Source organism: Hippichthys cyanospilos, chromosome 4 (genome assembly GCF_059441005.1).
Source record: "Hippichthys cyanospilos isolate Australia breed blue-spotted pipefish chromosome 4, RoL_Hcya_1.0, whole genome shotgun sequence".
In the NCBI taxonomy this organism is placed as follows: domain Eukaryota; kingdom Metazoa; phylum Chordata; class Actinopteri; order Syngnathiformes; family Syngnathidae; genus Hippichthys; species Hippichthys cyanospilos.
In genome coordinates, this window is record NC_142372.1 from 17,233,425 (window position 1) to 17,254,392 (window position 20,968).

The 20,968-nt window shown below is 38.1% G+C and overlaps 1 protein-coding gene across 6 annotated transcripts in view; it reads right to left on the bottom strand.

Moving 5' to 3' along the window:
• The window catches only part of LOC148424840 (uncharacterized), a 131,416-nt gene that overhangs the window by 59,601 nt on the left and 50,847 nt on the right, over positions 1-20,968 (bottom strand). For 4 of the 6 annotated variants that reach the window (XR_015865437.1, XR_015865438.1, XM_088413534.1 and 1 more), the window contains exons 3-4: positions 2,773-2,835; positions 1,643-1,770 (exon numbers count right to left, since the gene is read on the bottom strand). Coding sequence is in view for 4 of the 6 variants with exons in the window: in XM_088413534.1 (XP_088269660.1) it covers positions 1,643-1,761 (119 nt within the window). In the remaining 2 variants the exon portion in view is untranslated. Of the gene's footprint in view, positions 1-1,642; positions 1,771-2,772; positions 2,836-5,061; positions 5,208-5,816; positions 6,172-20,968 lie in introns of those variants that run through there. The other 2 variants (XM_088413536.1, XM_088413537.1) reach the window with 2 other exon arrangements.

Sequence of the window (20,968 nt, forward strand, 5' to 3'; positions counted from 1 at the left end):
TGTGTGTGTGTGTGAAATTGCCTCACAAAATTGTAGCAAATTGGTTGCATGATGATGATAAGGATTATTATTTTATTACAACTATATAACCTTTGTATTTAACTATATACAATGGAACCTCTAGATACGAATTTGTATTTGTATTAGTATTCTCAATCATTCTAAACCTAAGCCACATTTTACTTGTAAATTGCCTAATTTGTTCCAAGCTCGAAATAAACAGCATTTTAAATATAATTAATATTTCCTTACCTTTCAAAAATGCAATGTTCGGTAGATGACAGGCGAATGTCAAAGCATGGAATGAATACAAGCCCTTCTCTTAAAGTTATCGAAGCGCCCGGGTGAAGCTTGGAAATCTCGACACTTGCTGTCATGTTCCTTCACTTGCGTTGTCTTCGGATCACGCGCCCACAAAATCGCCAATAATGACGCCGGCCTAAAAAGCAGTACACTAACGAGCTGTACTGTACAGCACAGCCAATAGGAGAGCAGGACAATGAATATGAGGGATTCTGACCAACGGGAGAGTAGGATACTGGTGCAGTGGTATGGTGCGCTTAATGTGTGCAGGAATTTCAAGTTTGTTCTTGGAGCATGCTAGTTATCACTCAAACTGATTTTTTTCTCATATTAAGAGGCAAAAATGTGGCCGAATTTTTACTCGTAAAGTGAATATTTCATGTACGGAAGCTTTCTTATCTCGAGGGTCCATTGTATGACTAAAACCACAGAAAACGGACATTGTGAAATCCACTCCATCACAAACCTGTGAACACGGTGCTGGTCTCTCATTTTGTGCAATTCCACTGTCAACCACTATAGTGTAATTTCGTTTCAGATGTGTATATTTAAAAGAAAAATGAAACAATACATATTTTTGGCAAAAATGATTGAATGTCCACATAAAGCCATAGCAATACTCATATTAAGGGAGTCAAAACTAGGAGCTAGCAATGCTACTGAATACTACAGAAAAACAATCAGAACAATGAGGCTTCATTACGTTGTTCTATTCAGATTGAATATTTATTTTAAAAAGAATAATATTCCATCCATCCATCCATGGATGGCAGAGGAAATGATGACATACATATCGTGCATACACTATGGTACAGAAGTGTCGAGTTCCCAAAATCCTCTGGATGTTGTATTATTGCGGTACTGCTAACCTCCAACCTACAGTAGCTTTGCTGCCCTGTCCTCTGTTTGGAAGACGTAATCTTCTCCTGAGCTAGCAATGCTGGGATTAGCCAATGACTGCAGATAGGATATACTGTATGCATCATTAAAGCACAGAGAAGGCTGTGCACAAGTTCAAGTCAACAAAAGGTGCATGAAAGGAGGGAAAAAACATTATAAATGTGACAACCTCATGCTATCTTTTTGACCGCATTGCTGAAATAGAATATTTTCTCCATCTGATCTTGGAAAACGTTTTCTAAATCTAGCAACATTAATCATGAAAGACAACATTAGAAGCGTTCCAAATGAGTACAATGCAGCAACAGTAATGAATAATGAATCAAATTTCAAATAAATTGAAATTGAAATAAATTGGAAGTCAAGTCAAAACGTTTCTTGACAAGTAAAAATATTAATATTGCTTCTGCTTATTAGAGTGTTGGAGTGTAACACTTACCTCGCATCAAGAATATTTTCGGGACTTTTTGTCAGGAGTTTGCCAGGCGTCCTGTCCAGCTTCTCCAGGTTTTCCCCATGGTCCAAGAATAAATATTGGGGGAATGGTTTCAGGCCCATTTGTTGAAGCTTGAAAAAATAATATACACCAGTTGATAAATAGTATGAACACAGTGGTGCCTTGGGATACAAGTTTCATTCATTTCATGTCTGTGCTAATAACTCAAATACTCAAAGATCATCTTCTCAAATTGAAGTCAATGAAAGTGTCATTAATTTTCTCCTGCCAGTATTTTTTTTAAAGTAAAATAGTAATACATTTTAGGCAATTGTTTCCCTTGAATATTTCTTTATTAACTAATTCATTAATTATTTAATGAATAGTTTAATACAGGGGTAGGGAACTTCAGTTACCCCTGTTTTCGATGTCTTCCACTGTCATCACATTCGCATGCACAGCTCATCAGCAACCTTTTTGAAAGTCTAATAGCAACTCTGATTGCTTCAGTATATTTTCTATTTATTTTTAGTATATATCATGGCCTGATGTAAACTATATTTCATTCATTTGTATTGTGTGTAGTATTTAATTTGAATAATGAATAATTTAGCGATTCATGATAGTATTGTTGTTGTTATTTAATGTTTTGCGTACAGTGCTTTGTTACTGCGACAGCTGTATGAATAGAGTTGAGTTGAAGTGTGTTGAGAACAAGTGCAACAGCAAATGGACGCATGGACAAAAATACACTCAGTTGTCACAACAGTCAGTATATCTGTACCATTTAATATCCTGTAATAATATGGGAGCGGTCAAATCTGTATTTTGCTATAGCTACTGAAATATTGGAGGCCCCCAAAAGATAAACAAAACCTTTGCATGATAGCTACAACCACAACAAAAACACACAACAATTACATGTTACGGTTCACAGGACTGCCGCTCTCGTATTGAAATTTGTGCTCTTCTGCAGATGCACCGAATGACGTGTCTAGGGATTGTATAGTGACAATATAGCAGCGAGTAATATACTTTAAAGAGATAAAGGTGATGCAGCAAGGTGTCAGCTAGAGCAAACGGTTTATAATATTGTGATGTTATGTTCATAGGCTGAGATTCCAAGTCCTCACCTGAGTGCTTCCCAGTCGAGTTCAGCGCGGCATCGCATGTTGTCTATAGCACCGCTGCTAGATCTAGAGAAAAGAAAGAGACAAGCTCATACTCAGAAGGAAATGTGTATAACACATGGCAGACAGATGGGGCTGCGCCATGAGCTCCCACATGATCTTCTATTTATTTTTTTGTCTGACAAGGCATATCATAAAAGGTTAGGTCTGGCTATGATATATTTTCCATGGCGTGCGGTGCAAACTGATGGTTAAATGCACATGAAGGTGTTCAATGCAAACAATATTGAAAAAAAGGTATAAATCCTAATTACCAGTCATTTTTTTTATGTTTATATTCTTCTGGTAAATGTTTTTTAGATGGTGCAGACTGTAGCTATAAAACACTTGTCCCTCAGAAGACATTCATCAAGAAGCAACATGATGTTAATGCTGACCACATGGGCTCAAGATCATTCGATTCAACTGTGTTCGCAAGTTCTACAATATGTTGTGACACTCACATACGTCAGTTCAAACTTTACCATGCCAAAAGGCAGCTTTTATGTTAACTGTGCCCAGAAGCACTATTGACTTCTCTGTGCTCCAAGGCCTCTGGGATGACACATCACACAGAGGATACGGTAGTTTCTGGAGAAATAGAAACGACCTTACGTTGTGAGCTATAAAAAAATGGAAGGATTAAGGTATGGTATTTTTAAAGAGGCATCATGGAGCAAAACACGCAATTGTCTCACTCAGTGTTGCTCAAGCATGCTTTAAATGACATAGTGAAGCAACATGTGCAAACATTTGCAAACATTGATTAACTGCTGCAAGAGCTGAGATTGCAAAGAGAAGGGAAAATGAATAAATTAAATTATTTGAGCAAGCATATTGTACAAGGTGGATGAGTATTAGATACAATGTAAATGTATTTAAAAATAATTGCAAAGTAATTATCAAATTATTACCAAAATGTTGCAGTAAAAGCTAGCTAAACATTTGCTCTCCGGTTTCATTCATCTCCATTGCTAAAATGTGAAATAATTGTAGTTGTTTTTTAAATGTTTCTTATTTAAATGAATGCCGCGCTTCTATGGCAAAAAACAAAATTCAGTTAATTACCATCATTTAAGTGGTGAGCAACGACGACCGTAAATGATCACTGCACCTCATGTGATATGATGCAATGTACAATATATACAGTACCTCCGTACCACTGTATATATTTATTTGTTTTTAATTAGCTTTGGTTGACTATTGTTTGCTGTCAGTTTGACATTGCAAATTGATATCTGCCCTCAATTGCTTTACTTGGCAACATAAAAGTTAAATCAATAAAATCAGATTCATAAAAAATAATTCTTAATGTGATAAATCGTATGTATAATGGTGGGTTAAATACTGACTGTCAAAACTACCGTATCATTCTTGCTGATGACCACCTCGAAAAATTTAGTCCAATCAAAACTTAACCCTTTCACTCCCGTTGGGACAATGCGCCCCACAGCTTTTCAAAAAGCAGCAATTAATTAATAAATAAATTAATGATGTGCTATATATATGTGCGTTTTACTGTAGATTACCTTGATTACTATGTATTGACGGTGTTTGGTGATAATTTTCACTTCTCGGGCAAGTTATTATTATTATTATTATTATTATTATTAATATTATTATTATTATTATAAAATACCAATGGGACAAAAAATCCCAGGGCCTGTAACCTAATCTATGGAAGTGGGAATTTTTTTATGCTAATTTTCCAAGTATCCTAGACTTAAAATCAAGTATTGAATGCCATAAGTTTTATTTTTTTCTAAAAAAAAAAAAGATTAAAATAATAATAATGGGTTGTGAAAGGGTTAAAAGCACAACCTTTTGTGAAATCTAATTCTTGTATCTAAAATTCAAAAATTTGAATCTCTCGTGTTGCTAAAAAAGGCAACCAAAAATAGCAAAGAAATTCATACAAAAGCATTACAGCAATTAGAATTAACCCAGTGTTATAAAACTAAACAAATAACATTAGATTCGATTAGGAAACATTCTGAGAGTTTTCAAATGACAGCGCAGCATTCACTTTTCAAAGGCCAAATTTTGTTTGATCACATCAGATGGTGAGCGTGTAACTAAAACACATGTGTCACTCATGGATTCCATCAAAACCATACAACAAGAAACTTAAGGAGGGAACCACACCAAAAAATAACATGGCTCTGCTCTGCAAACACTGATCAAGATGCAAGTATGAAACATGACGGTTCTGAGGCCGACCATAAAACCCTGGCCTTGTTGCGAGCACTGTACCTGATCGGAGAATTCCTTGACATGGTGGCTACTCTTGGTAAAGCCACAATCAATTACTTTTCTTGGAAGAACATGTTTATCCTGCATTCTTCTGAATGGCTTCTGAATGTCCAAGTATTGAACCACAAAAGGAGGCAGGGGGGCGAGAGGAGGAAGAAAATCGATCCGTCTGACCTGTCCTCTTCGTGCAGACAACATCCTCACAAACTGCAACGAGGATGCATACAGACTTTTATATCCTACAATGCAGATTTTTGGAGATATAGAAATGCCGGCATTTTTAGTACAGGTCGGGAGCTGCTTGTTTTGTGTCAGGGTAACCGTAGAAGATGCTGATGAAAAAATAGATTTGTTCGTTTGATGTGAAATTGAGCTACAACTTCATGAAACTGCAATTTCTTACTCATACATGGCGGGCATTAATATTGTTTTAAAATTGTGAGTAACAAAAAAGTTGCACGATAACATATGACAATGTTGTGAATAATTTTAGGAAGGCACACATTTACAGTAATCCCATACGGGAGCTGCTAGCAACATTCTTGTCCATGGCGAGCTATTGGGTATACAGTTGCCTATCCGGTTGGCGCGTCAACCACAATGAGCAGGCTACTAATTAATACAATGATACTCCACTCCATCACACGAGAGGATGGGATGGAAGGAGGAGAGAGCGAGCAAAGATGATGCGAGAGAGAGAGGAAGAGCAGGGAGGGAAAACGGAAAGGATGGCAGCAACAGAACGGCAAACAGACCTAGGTCCTTCTTCACTTGGACCCTTTGCACAGCACGTCCGAGGCTGCGGCGTCCAAACGACAGCCGAACAAAATGGAGACCCAAACGGGAAGCAAGACCAGACGTTTTTGACCATCTGCAAACAGCCTTGACAAGTATTCCGTGGAATTGGTAAAAATCCTGAAAAAAAACGGAGACCCTTTGCATCAAAAGCATCGCGTCCAAGTCAAACAAAAGAGGAGGGTTCTTATTCCCGATTGTGATTAAAGATAATGCAAAAATCTATTTTGCGGATTCACTTAAAACGTGTCTCGTCCGTTAGCGCTCTCTTTCTGTGTGCGATCCACACGATAACCCTGGTCTTGCTGTCTTTGCCTCACAATCGCTCCCTCTCTCTCTATTCTCCCCAACTGATCAATACTTCATTTAAATCCTGACATTAGCACGCTAATAATGGAGAAAGGACGCGAGAACAAATACAAGCAAATGTGCAGTATTACGTGACACAAGAACGGGTGTCGTATGGCAGTGGGTCGGGAGATTTCATGAAAATATCATGTGGGAAAACCAAGGCGCGACTATATGCAAGTGTGGGGAGGCTGCGCCGCCGTTTTGATTCGAGCTCCTGAGAGTCTCGCTGATCAATACACATTTAAATCCAGGCAGTGGAGAGCGACCGCAATATCTCGTCTCATCAAGAAAAAAAGCAAACAAGCCATCCCAATTATCATCTCAAATGACTGGTGTCGAGGAGACACAAGTTGGATGCTGATAGAGGCGTATTTCATATTTATTCAGCAAAATTTTTACATTAGCACCTGGGCTCATAATTGGCTAATATATATGCACGCTCACACTTTTATCTATTCACATAATTCACAATGAGCACAATCAATACTGCCCTCTCCATACGCCCTGCTCCACACTCATAAAGTGCGTCTGCATTAGATCATATAATAAGCCGTTCAGAAACACCCAGACGAGACCAGCTAATTTCTTGGCGCTCGGCGAAATTGCGAGCCAGTGTAACTAGCTAATCTCCCCGCTCGTCATCAAACCCGTATATTTACCTGAGGAGCCTGGAAGTCACGGGCCTGCGCGAGAGAGCCGCATCTCATTGCAATCTCATTCCATCCAGATAACTGAACGGATCCTTGTCAAGTCAGGTTTTTCCGCTTTGCCAACATGGACAAATAGTGGAGGGAAGAAAAAGGCATAGAGAGAAAAGGACAAGCCAAACACTGGGTCCAAAGTGTGTCCAAATGCAGGCAAAGACAAAGATCACGCTACGGAACAGGCGCTTACAAAAGGTGGCAATCTCCACCAATGAGCAATTAGGAAGACAAGACTTAAGTTATTGATCCAGGTTTCGTTTTTTTGTTGTTGTTGTTGTTCTCTGGGCTAAAACGGATGCCGGAGGTTGTTTGATGGCTGCTGCAGCTATGGGAGGCGAGACGGAGAAAGGCAGTCGTGGAGGAAGCGGGAGGAATAGCGGCTCTTTCTCACCCAGGCCTTAAGCCCTTGAAATGGGTCGTGGGTTTTATCGGCAGGCTGTCATTGATTACGGCAGACTCAGGCCATGAATTACAAGGAAAAAGAGAGCTTTTGGACTTTTGTTGTTTCATATGTACTTGATGATTTCATGTTTTTTGTACTTTATTTTACACACTTGACGACACATACTGCCTAATGTGTGCCGATTTCAATCTGTGCAACAACGTACTGTGTGAGATTCAGTGCACACACAACTGACTAAAACACTCTTCACATTCACTTCATCAACTACGCATATAGGCAGAATTTTTAACCACAATTCATGTCTAGGATGGTAGAGGCATCAGACTGCGCTGCTGAGTCAGCTGTTGTTGCTGTTTCGGGCTCATTATAACAATTGAGGGATGTGTTTTCATGAGGACGGTGATCTTCTTAAAAACCTAAAAATCTTCTTAAAAACCAATACCAGCCGCTAGACACCCAATGTCCCTCTGTTAGGCCAGGAACACTGTGACATCATCTACGCTAGAGACAGGATCGGACCTAGTCATAGAGAAACCATACAAATCACCCCAAATTTCTGAGAGAGAGTCAAGCACCTCAACTCATCAAACATTAGTCAGTGTTATAGGAAGACATCTGCTTCTTATCATTTGAACTAAATCCCAGTGTCACTGGGATACACAAATCCCTTCATCGTAATAAGCTGTTGTTTTTCAGTGTCTGCCATATAAATATGAGTCTGGCAGACACTTCAACCAAACAGATTGTACTGTAGTGAGCAATTATTGAAGAAAATATAGTATTAGCAAGAAAAATGCTTTATTTGCTAAATGTAGTGGAGCAAACGTACAATCCCTTTTTAGCATACAATAATCTGACACTTTAACTAAAATTGATCCAAAAAGTACTACACAAGTCTGGCCATTACATAACCCTTTCCCTCAATTAGTCAGAGTGACTGAGTTTCCACTATTGTATTCATACTAAATTACCCCTAAAAACATTACCAATTTTGATTTGTTTTTTTAGGTTAGTAGAATGAAAAGGGAAAACTGAATGAGCAAGCATACAACAGAAAAAGAGCATTTCCCCAAATTGTTCAAGCTTGCTTCGTTTAATTACAGCTCTGGGCTGCTGTCTGTGTTTTCTTTTTGAAATCACTTCCAATATTTCAAAAGATAAATGAGAATCACTCTGAAGTGATTGCTCATTCCTCCTCCATCGCCTACTGAAAGAGGACACCTTCAACATTTGGACCTGTCACGTCACTCTCGGCTAAATCCTTAGCAACCACCATAGCAACGGCTGAACTTGAGGATGAACGTGAAATGCATGGCAAGCACCCTCCTGCCACCAGGCAGAGGAAAAAAGGGAGGAAAAAAAACAACAGTAAGAGAGAGGCAGTATTCTGAAACACCTGTCCTAAATCTGTATTTGTATTTCCTAATTCTGTATTTGATCTGTATTTGGTACACCAACACTATGCCCCACTACATTGATATTCTCAATGATTATCTGACATGCACGATTATGAACAGCAAAAAATCAGGTTATGCATATTCTGCAGACTGGTTAGGCTACATGATATTGTTCTTTTAGTGACTTGAGGTTTTATACATTGATGGTAATACAGACTGTTAATCCACAAATTCCATGTACCACTCATTGACTTGCATTACTGCGTGACATGCTTTGCCTTTTACCTGACTATTTCCCTGCAGTATATTCTTTAAAAAATAAAGTATGCCTTTAAAATTAGAAAGGGTAAACCTTTTCTCGTCCTTGAGTATTTATTGGCAGTCGGGGCATACACGCACTCACTTAAGTACTCTGAGTAGTTATTAAAAAAGCGTGGAAGTGACCTCCGGTTTTAAGCGTTTGTTTTTCCAAGTCAGAGCTGCAGAGGCCATCTTAAAGGGATTTCCTAAAGTTTCATTCTAGAATTCACAAACAACACAGCCAGTCAAGGGGCATCTTAAATGTATTTTGTTGCAACATTATATCGTTTAAAAAACATGCCAAGGAATGTCAAAAGTAAATAAAGACAAAATTAGTGCACCCACACAGTAGGGCTATGGTACGTTTTCCACTGTCATTTGCAGAATACATCACCCATCTGAAGGATACAGTACGAACTCATTATATGATTACCATTCATAGCATACTATTCAAAAAGGTGAACAGTTGCTGTTCAAAACTCAATCTCACTGGAAAATGCAAGGTTTTGAATTCGTTTTAAGCTAATCCACAATGTGGCCATACTATCAAAGCTAAAACAGGAATTTTAATACTCTCCTATATCCTTTGTATCATGTGAGCTGAGGAAAGCAAATTCTGATTCAGCGAAATGGCGTCTCTTCTTAAATGCAATTAATGGCCCTTACAATGGCGGATTATGCTGACAGGATGTTTTTTTTTTTCAACAACAATGCGGCAAACATTGCCGGTAACACACGCTGCACTGGCCATTCTTAAGTCAAAGCACACATTCTTTCATCTCTTTGCCATAAAATGCAGCTGCAATACAGTTCTAGATATATTAAATGTCTCTTTGAGTTTGTCATCCGTATTTTGTTTCTCCTAATCGAATATTCCCCACCTGCAACCGCATGCATATAAAGCGGAAACCGCATCTCAATCAGGTGCAGTGAACTTTGCAGAGGAGTGATAATGTTTACCCTGCTCCAGCATTTCGCTCGGAAGGCCAACGAGAGCGGTCTGGCATTTCTAGGGGCAGTGCGAAATCAAATTAGTGAAAGCAATGTTAATTTCAAGCAGCATTTCATTAAAAAGAAAAGATTATCAGCAACAAAGTCTCCATGTCCTCTCCACTAATCTAATAATGCTTAGTCTGTTTGCTTTAATCATATTAAATCATTTAGAAGCACAGACAAGGCTAAATCAAGCAGACAGAGGATTTCATAATCTGTCTGTCATGGGCACCATCTGATTTCCTGACATTCGTCACAGTTTGGAGTGCACAAATTGACGTGTGGTATTTCAAGCCTCAGCTGCTCCTCAAGAGGTACAGCTGTGCTATACATTCACCCTGGCAATAAGTAAGGTGAAATCAAACAAAACGTGCGTTGTGATGAAAAAAAACAACATTTATTTCATTTTCAATGGGATTCAAATTATATTACAAGCCTTTTCACATCGATAGCACGATCACCGAACAAAATCAACCGAGAGAACGTCACAAAAATATAGACGAGCCCTGTTTATGCATCTGTTATTATAAGCAATAATAATTCTGTCGGGGAATGTAGATTTAGGAGCACAAGTGTATCCGAGCAGTTCATCTAACTTGGCCGTGATGCAGTTGTGCACCTCCACAACTTGAGGTCTTGAGCGCAGGAATTGCATGCTGAGTGCATGACATTTGAGACAATGATTAACTGATATGTAAATCTTTCCTTTATAACCTTTTCGATGTTTCTCTGGCATTGAAAATACTGTGGTGTTACATATATACAGAGGATATTAAAAGTTAACATAGCCCCTGTTGAAGTACCGAGTTTTTGTGATATGTATTCATTAATGAGACCAAGATAAATGTCATATTTTCTTCCATAATATGACCTATAAACTGACCGAATACACCATCTTTTAACTGGGAATGAGGGTGGGCTCAGAATGAACCAATCACATTCAAGCCTGTTGAGTGTCAGCACACACCTAGGGTCTTTTCCTAAAAGATGTTTTTAAAAATGCTTTTGGATTGTTTAGCTTATATATCACATTACTAGAAGAATAAATATTTGACATAATTTATCTTTTTTTTTTTTGGCACAAAAACATGCATTTCATACCCACTGTAGTTGTTACACCAACCTCCCAATGATATTTTTATCCGAAGTGAGCTGTGCTGGATCCCTTGGTGGAAATATGACTTGAGTTAAGAGCAATTCCGTTTGTATTGTACAGCACAGATATTTTTGCCCTTCTCTGAACATATGGTGGCACAAATCTTTAGTACAGTATTTTATATGAGTTTAAAGAAATTGATGACACTCAGTAGAGAACTGTACTGTCTCAAGAACAACAAAAATCATGGATTTGCATCATTGTCTGTATCCACATTGTAATTGAAAAGATGTTCATCAACCCTAGGACATCTTTCTACATCTTTTAGTGGCAATTGATTAGGCTGGTTTTGTGGAATTTCACAATTTCTGAGTTGTGCTAGTTTCTGTTTTTGCACAGTTAGTTCTTTAAAATGACTACATTTTTTTCTATTGCACTTAGAAGAAAATCCACAAATTGTTTTTGTTTCACAGCAAAAAACAGAAAAAAAACCAAACAAACAAAAAAACATAATACGGGTGATCTTTGTGAAGATGTGTCCTAACGGGCCATGTTTGCTGAATAAGGGATAGGTAATGAAAATACTTGTGATAAATTTACAAAAAGAAGAAAGAGAATGAAAAAACCCTCATCAGATCCTCTTCCCCGTAGGAAAAAAATAAATAAAATAACTCATTCCCCATCAGTGGGTACGATCACTTGAATGGAATCAATCAACTGTGTTCCGCTTGGCTTTGCTCTTCGTTTCCAAATCCAATCTCTTCTGTCATCTCAGAGCACATTTATAAGGGCCCAGCCTCTTGATTATCTCCCTCCCTCGCCTCAGCTCCCCCGCTTCTGCATGCTCCAATGTATTAAATTAAATGAGGTGTCTGTCCAGGTCACCCTCACCCCAGCTCCCATAGCCCCACCCTGACTGCTGGTAATCAAGGAAGAGGACCCCTCCCAGCGAGTGTTGTGCCAGCCAGGCTGCATAAATTAGCATTAATGAGGGCTGGAGAGACCTGCCGTACAGGAGAAAGAAAGGAAGAAGAGGCAACATTGGTGAAAGAACTGCATTTACAGTTGCAAAATGAACATCCACTAGGGGTTCTATCTCATTTTTTACCCAGCAAAAAGACATTTTATTCATTTTTCTTTCTAGAATGCTGGAGATGTTTTAAAAAACAAGCTAATTTTGGTTTCCTGTTTCCTGGGTTTGTATACTCAAGCAATAATAAATCACTGCCAGCTCACAACTAAACACAATCACTCCTTCTTACTTGTCAGACATATGCCAAAAAGAGCACATGAAAGGTGCAAGCTAAAAACAGTATTTTCGTGATTGTGGCAAAACCTTTTAAGATTTGACTTGGTCTTCTATCCATCCATCCATCCATCCATTTTCTAGAGCCACTTAACCTCTTCCAGAGCCACTTATCCTCACAAGGGTCGCAGGATGGCTGTTGCCTATCTCAGCTGGCTTTAGGCCGTAGGCGGGGGACACCCTGAAATGGTTGCCAGCCGATTGCAGGGCACACAGAGACGAGCAACCATTCATGCAGCTAATCACATCTAAAGACAATTTAGTATGTCCAATACACCTGCCATGCATGTTCCTGGAGTGTGGAGAGGGCTCCGGGAGAACATGCAAACTCCACACAGGAAGGCCTGAGCAATACATACAGATTTTTTTCATCAGGGTTAAAAAAGAACGAAAAAGAACATCGCTAAATGTTGTATACCCTTGTACACTTGTATGAAGAGAACAAGAAGAATGGGAAAAACAGTAACGTTCATGAATAAAAATATAATGTGTCACAGTATATGCAGGATATGCCAGAAGTCAGTGGTGAAGCCAGACATACAGTGTAAGCTTCAAATCAGTAACATATTTTACTTTAAATATTAACAGAAAAAAATCTATAGCATTCAGCAAAGACCAAAATGGGATAGAAGAAAAATCTGAGATTTTACATGATGAAAACGAGTGGTTTCATGGTCTGTACGTGAACATTTGTAACCATTTTGCTCATAGCTCAATAGTCTTTTAAGCTGCGGAGAGAGTGAACAAGTGACATGGAAATTCAAAAGTTGAATAAAAGGAAACATATTTAAAAAACTAATAAACTGAAGTGACTAAGTACACACTCACAGAGTGTACGCACATCTGTCGTCAGCCATTATTCAGCTGTGGTCTTCTCTTGACAGTAGCTTCAGGAGCGGCCGTTATTAAGCAGAAGCCAAGAGCCTGAGCTTGAGCTACGGAGCACAATAAAAATTCCTTTTTTTCTTTAATTAACTTTTACGAGCTATGAGGAGAACATGCTGTCACCTGACTAGTGCTGCAGCACTGATTATTTCTTGCCTCCCACAACAGGCTATAGCGTCTTTTCACTTCTTCCTGAGACTGCAGTAAACAATAACATATAAAAATGGGCATTAACATAAAGCAAATTCCCGATATAACGGTCACAAAGATATTATATGAGTCAAATAACATGAAATTGTGTTCTAATTTACACTAAGTACTTTAAAAAAATTCCTGCAATCTACTTGCAAAGTTTTGATTGAGTACCAATGGAAAATGTTCAAATGAAAAGGCATTTATAAAGCAAGAGGGCGTTCAGCGATGGCAATGAATGTCCCATCTTTATTGACATTTTAATGAATATTTCTCAGCAGCATGGCAACACGTTTCTTTCTTACAAACAAACAAAAGCAGACTTCTTTTCATCTGGAAGTAAAATGCACAGGTCCTGCTGATGGAAATGGCTACTCTGCCTAGTTCATCTCCTCTATCTTGTGAGTCATGATAAAGGGAATGTTGTAAAGGAGCGGAAATTGCATTTCAGACACGCCTGGGCTATAAAGAAAGAAAAATAAAGTTTCTGTCCATTATATAATGGATAACATTTACATCAATATCTTTTTTCAACTGGTGAATACACAAAGATGTTCTTGTTAATATTCTGATTTAACTACACTATGTTATCCTTTTGAATTGGTGTTGAAGGCTATGAGGAGGGAGCCAACACTACATAGAATAAAGAGTATAGTGGTGTTTTTGTCTAGATGAAGATATGGTTAAATATTGTTCATGAATTTTCTTACAAGAAGAGAGTTAGGATATCATACTCAATGCTTTGCAGACAAAGTTTTACCTGGCATGAACACTAAAAAAAGACTTTGGTCTCATTCACAGGTTATGAAATATTTTACCCAGTAGTTTTTGATCTGGGTCGGGATTCCACAATCTAAGATGGGTTATTTTATGAACTGCACTGTTGGGTTGGAAATGTTTTAGGTTATTGAGTACTTAGCTTAACAACAACTTAGCAGACGGATATTTATGCTTCAAATGTCATGATGTCTTCACGTCATCGGAAAATTATTTTGGTACGGATCTTTCATTAATTCTAACCTTTTTCAGCGCAGTACTTGTTCATATTACATAAGCAAATATGACTTTTACCGTTAATAGCATCTGACATGCATGCGCATGAAGGCACAAAATAGAATACCACAGGGCACAGGCTTAACAATAGCTGGGCATGAATCAACGTTGCCCAAAATTGGCTGTTGAAACGAACACTAAATGAAACTCTTTTAATTCCAGTCAGAACGGATGTTAGCGTACTGCCATTAGGACTACACTAGCCACAAACCAAAGCTCATTTGGTTTACCGTAGTTGATAGAGATGTATCAAAGACTGCCTATGAAATGTTATCCCCCCCAAATTTTCAAAATTAAAAAAAACATATGAGCAAAAGATGAGCAATTTGAACCATGGATTAATCCTCCACTCCAAAGCATGTTGATGGAACCTATTATAGCAGGGTAAACGTTTGACTTCACAATTCCATTAAATGAAAGGCAAACCGTTTCCATTATCACGATTATGTTCTAAGCACCTCCTCTAGGCATCCCAAAACAGTCCATTAAATGAAATAATGGCACACAACCAATATTGTACTAATGGAAAACAAAATCTGACCTATGAAACATTTGCTGTCCAGTGGCTACATACACCAGTAGCTCTACATGTGGTGCTGGTGTCAAAATGCTGCAAAGACATCCCATTCTGCAGATACAGCAATATGCTCAGTTGCCTACAGTAGGCTATCTGTTTTCAATATTTCATAATAATGTCAAACCAGAGAGGTCAGATTGCCTGGACGTCTGCAGAAGCTAAACCTAATGGCAAAAGCCTTACAAGAACACAACAAAGTATATACTGATAAAGTTTTGCTTAAATAGAAATCAGAAGTCTAATCAGTTGAAAACAATTAAAGACAGATCTAAAAATGTTTTTGCATGAAACTTCTATTTGAATAATAAACCATATCACATATCACTCATAATAAACTCTATTGATAATCGTTAAATGCAGATTGGTTTGCAAGCAATAATGCACTTAAATGGCTTTAAATTTTCCATTATTTGCATCGTTCACAAGCGAAACAGGCAGATTATGGTACAATTAGGATGAAATAATTTAACAAGAATAATGAGTGGTAAGCATACATTTCATGGATTTCAGTGTTGTATTTTTATTTGCTGAAAATGCACAGGAAAATGTCATCAAGCAAATGGAACAGCACAATGGCTGAACATAAAAGCAGCGGAGAAACAGGATGAAAATAGGAGAGAGCAAAAGAGAAATTAGAAAGTGTAAAAAAAAAATAGTTCATGTGTATTGCGATCCATCCGCAATCCCATCAGCTGTCAAATTGGGAAAACGATGTGGATGTGAGATCTGCAAGAGGACCTGAACTTGGTGCACCACTGAGAGCTAATCAAAACACAATCACGTTCACTTGCCAGAAGAGATGCACACAGGTCGCCATCTGTACATTCATTCTCTCGGATTGCACTCACACGCCAGAAAACTGTTTGTCTCCCGTTTTCACAAAGCGTTTCACAAATCTGTACATAACCATGCGCGGACTCACAGAAAAATATTAACTTGCAGTCACACGTGGGCACACACGTATTCCATTCCACTTTACTTTCAGGGTTCTAAAGTGGGACAAGGCATATAAAATCAACATGTTAAATTCTAGCTCAGGGCTGTCACTGAATGTTGCCTTGATTTTACAGTGGAACCTCTGGTTGTATAATGCCGAGTTCTACCAATATGTTTTTTTTTATAAATACAGTTTATACAGTACATCAAACTACGGTGGTTAACGACTTTCTGGAAGATTGTCATATTGCATTAGTATTAAAAGGATGGAAGTTATTTTAGATACACTATGTTGCTCTCTAAGTAGTAGTACCTTGAGATACATGTTTAATGTGCTCTGTGACCATACACATAGATCCAGTATATCCAGTAGGTGCAGTTTGTCGGTAGGGACCATATAAAAATGCAAAAAAAAGAAAAGAAAAAAGACATGAATGATAATACCTAAATACAATTGATAAGAATAAAACTGTTTTGTCACACTTTGTCCTACATCTACGCTGCTTATTGTGGTCTGTCAACATGTTTTGCAGCAGTCTTTGTGGTTGGATATTTGTTGCTTAAATAAAGGATAGCAACACTGCAGCAATGATTCTAACGGTTATCCTGTGTGCCAATTTGTTTTCCATGTATGTCAGCATTCAATTAGCATATTAGTTTGTTTTTATATCTTTTTGAAAGTAAACAATGAAGAATACATCTTTTTTTTTTTTTTTATTTACTAGCTATCCGCCAAACGACAGTTTTATTAGAGTACCCTGCAACCATACAAGTGCCCATACCTCAAGTTTGCACTTGCAAATCAAGGCAAAGAGGGGAAAACCAAACTTGTCCAATTGGCAGCTTGTGTCTTGAGTAACTCAAACTCATTTGCCACTTGAATTTTAAGTCACCACTGAGCAAATTCTGGATTTTTAAAAAATGTTGAGGAATACAATCAACTCACTATCGCTTGTGGTCGTTTACCTGAACCCCTGGACTGTACAAATTGTACAGCTAATGTTGAAGCAGGCATAAGTGTACTCAACACAGATTTCTGGATATTAAAATAAAAGTCTGCCAAGTGTAAAAAATGTCTGTTGCTACATCGGATAAGATGTTCTGACTTTAAAGCCTTTTACCATTTGCTACTTTCCATTGAATTTGGCAAACCTTTCCAATGATGAGATCCAGAGACTCCACTTTGTTAAAATAAAGCAGAACAAAAAACTATCAAAAATTCTTTGAGTTCAGCAGCAGAAAGAAAAGACTGTGGAGAAAACAAAAGATGAACCATTGACATGATAGCGATGCACAAAAATGTGACCGTATGATACAGAGCTACCATGAATAAAACAATATCAAGTACGTTTTTCAAAAAAGGCAGACAGGAAACCTTTGCCTCCACCTCTCAACATAATTGACAGAACATAGCCATAATGATAAGTGGATCTGTCAGACAGTGGAGAAAATCTTGAGATATATCCTGTGGGACATTACAGTGATAATATATGTAAGAGTTTATGTTTTACTGCCAAATCTTTGCTACTGCAATTTGAGCTATATTCTGAAAAGCGTTATTCCTATCTGCCAGGCACAAAAGGGTCGACTGAAAGTCTGCATCTCGAATTTTTACTGCGTCTTCAGTTTAAGACCGGGAAAAATGGAAAAAGTGTATTGAATCAGCATTGTTGTATACTTCACCTTCATCACCAAGGAGGCAAGAATAGGTTCCAACTCCACTTCAGCTTGTGAACACCCAAAACCCAAGGTCTTTAATTATTTGCCAAAACGGGTAAAATTGTAAACAAAGTGTATGAAAATAAAAGCTTAGTCGACAATGTGCATCATTGAAATGTGTTTTTACCCCACTAGTGATGGAGCGCATCCCCGTAAAGACATTTCTTTATATAAATGCACAGAGCAACTAGTTGAAAATACACCATAACATTACTCTCGGATATGGAAACTGACATGCCATCCATCATCCTAACTGCTTATCCTCACAAAATACTACATTTCATTCAGTGTATTTAGAGCAAGTTATGTCAAACTTATGAAGTCAAAGCTCCTCCATTGTGTTTACAAATGAGATGAGAAGCGCTCACTTTAGACCATATAGTATTAGATTTAGTGAAAAGGTTTGAAAAAGTGTCTTGGACATTATAATATCATGTAAAAACTTAAATAAAATGTAAATAACGGAATGTCTTGATCACTTTTCAGTTAAATAATTACATGTAGTTTTCTAGATTTGGTATGTTTACATGTGACAATTGAACTGTCCATGGCAGACAGACTAATCCATTTTACATTGCATTAGGTGGGCTGAAATTAAAATCTAATATGAACACTGTTAACTTTGTAAATGAAAAGATAATTATGGTTGAGTGTGCACCCACCCCATATAATTCACGCAACAAAGTGGAAGTGACTTAGGGTGTTCCTTTTGTGTTACACTGAATGCAAAAAAGAAAAGTTGAATAATCAAACCATTTTCCTTTTTAGCTTTCTGGCTAAATGAAATTGGGGTGTGTCATCCATCATAAGATATCAGCAAATGGCAAATAGTTTTGTGACACAAAATTCGTTCACACAAGTACAGGAACACATACTGTACATCCCCACACACACATGCTCAAGTGCACATATTTGCGAGCACACACACAGACACAGACGCACACACTGGTAGCAATAAATGGAGCAAACATTAGCAGATGATGCCCTAGGAGATTAACTGTAAATCACAATTTTTGACCAGTTTCATGTGTTGAGAGGTCAAATCCTCTCAGATTTTAAAGACTCCGAATCTCAGATGATGTCCTGACCTTCTATTGAAATTTACTTTCCAGTCGTCAATTAACCGTCCCTGAAAGTTTGAGGTCAGGGTCTTTTCCCTAAAGTACTGGTTACTATGGAAATTTGAGAAATGTAAGTGCCAAAACTTTAAATGCGTTTGACTCAAAAGTAGAAATTTCAACCTAGCAACACTCAAATTGCTGCAACTAGATTAACTGTTGAGGTTCTTCCAAGTCTTGTATAAAATTTGAAAGGAAAACAACAGTAGAAAAAGTCAAGTCTTTTTTTTTTTTTAACAACGACTTGTCAGAGCCAGTCACTTTTAGTATTAATAATTGATTGTGTCTGTAGTTTTGCAAATTATGGCAATCGAATACTGGCCCAAGTGTCAAAATAGCAGCTGCATTCATAATGTATAAGATATTCTAGTGGAATCAAGTTATTAATTTTAATCAAGAGGAACAGGCCCAATGACTTTAAGCCAAAGTACAATTTTGACCCCCACCTCCCAAAACAATCTTGCTCCTCCACACCATGCACTACTGGGTGTGTAAATGGGAAATGGAGGGAAAAATTGAGGACATCTGCTGGACAGCATTAGAATGTAAGGTTGGCATACGGTATCAGAAAGTAAGGCAGTGCGCACTTAATTAACATACCACCCGAGACACCCTATTCCTGAAGCGTGCCGATTCACAGCCAACACAATCACTTTTGTACTTTATGTTACTTGTGCACCATGGAGCCTTCATTGTCACAGCCACGAAATCTAACCTTGGTTATGTGTAACCTTGTTAGCTACAAGACTGAAAGGATAAAGAATCAGAGCCAATGCCCTTAGTTATTCTCCCCATGTATCAAACGCAGACAAACACGCGTGAGTACACCCAAGTGCACCCACACACCAACCTATTCACACGCACAATCTGTCTCACTTGTATTTCCTCGTCTTTTGACCAGTGTTTGCCGAGTTGAATAATTGTTAAATTATTCATGCTGTTAATAACCAGCTGAGTCTCTGTGGTACAGAGTAGCCCTGTTTAAACATTGCTCTGTGTGTGTGCGTGTGTGCGTGCGTGTGTGTGTGTGCGCGCAGAACACAAAGAAATTGAGGACAGTGTTTGAACAGTGAGGTGAATGTGTATGTGATCGCAGCATGAGTTATCACAGACTGGGCTGAATTGACTGATATGCTACTTGAAGAGTGGTTATAGAATGGGCTTCTGTGTCAACATAAAGGGAAACAGGTTTTGCCAAACTGAAGGTCACTTTACAGGCAAAATACTAAGGGGAAAAAATCACAAAGCCCGTATTCACTCTCCTCTAAAAATGTGAGAACAGCAAGGTCAATTCATTTTTTTTTTCCTTTTGACTGACGTGTTTGACGTCAGTGACGTCAATGAGACAAGAAAATCAACATTTCAAAGGTTTTTTTTTACGAGTGATTTCAACCTAGATATGAAATGCCACTATTTGTAACAAAACCTTTTTTCATTGAGCATAATTATTATAATATATTTAAACAGCTTCTGGTGAACAAGATTAAGTTTAGTTTTAGGGATGCAAATATGCCTCAGTCGGTGCGAGGTTCACAAATTGAAGAAAACATTTTCAAGGTTTTTTTTTTTTTTTTCTTCCCATGCCGCAAAAGCCACTCGCGGGCATTCCGTTAGCGACTTGCTGCTTTCTCATAGTTGTAATAAACTGCTGTTTGATGTCCTCGTCACAGTAAATTCTCAGGAGAGCCTGTTCCAGATCATCCGTCCACCTATCAATTTTCTCTTCTTTCATTATGGCTGCTGTAGTGAAACAACTGCTGAGCAGCGTAACAGCAGCTGCTGAAACCGAGAAAAGAGAATATCTACAGCACATCTCCAAATTCAACCAATCATTAACACAACACCTGTTCATGTTCCAAAAATGTCTCTCTGACAGTTCAAACAAAAACCCTCACCTGTAGTTTTGAATGTGAAATGTGACTTATTTGTAATGCCTTGTTGGTGTCCAGCGACTACATTGAAATAATCACGACAAAATATACGCAATATCCGTGCGAGGAATGGATAGTTAAACATTCATCATAGTTACTGTCCTCAACCTGCTCAATTCTTTGTACTTTGTGCCTCCTTCTTTGTCCCTTG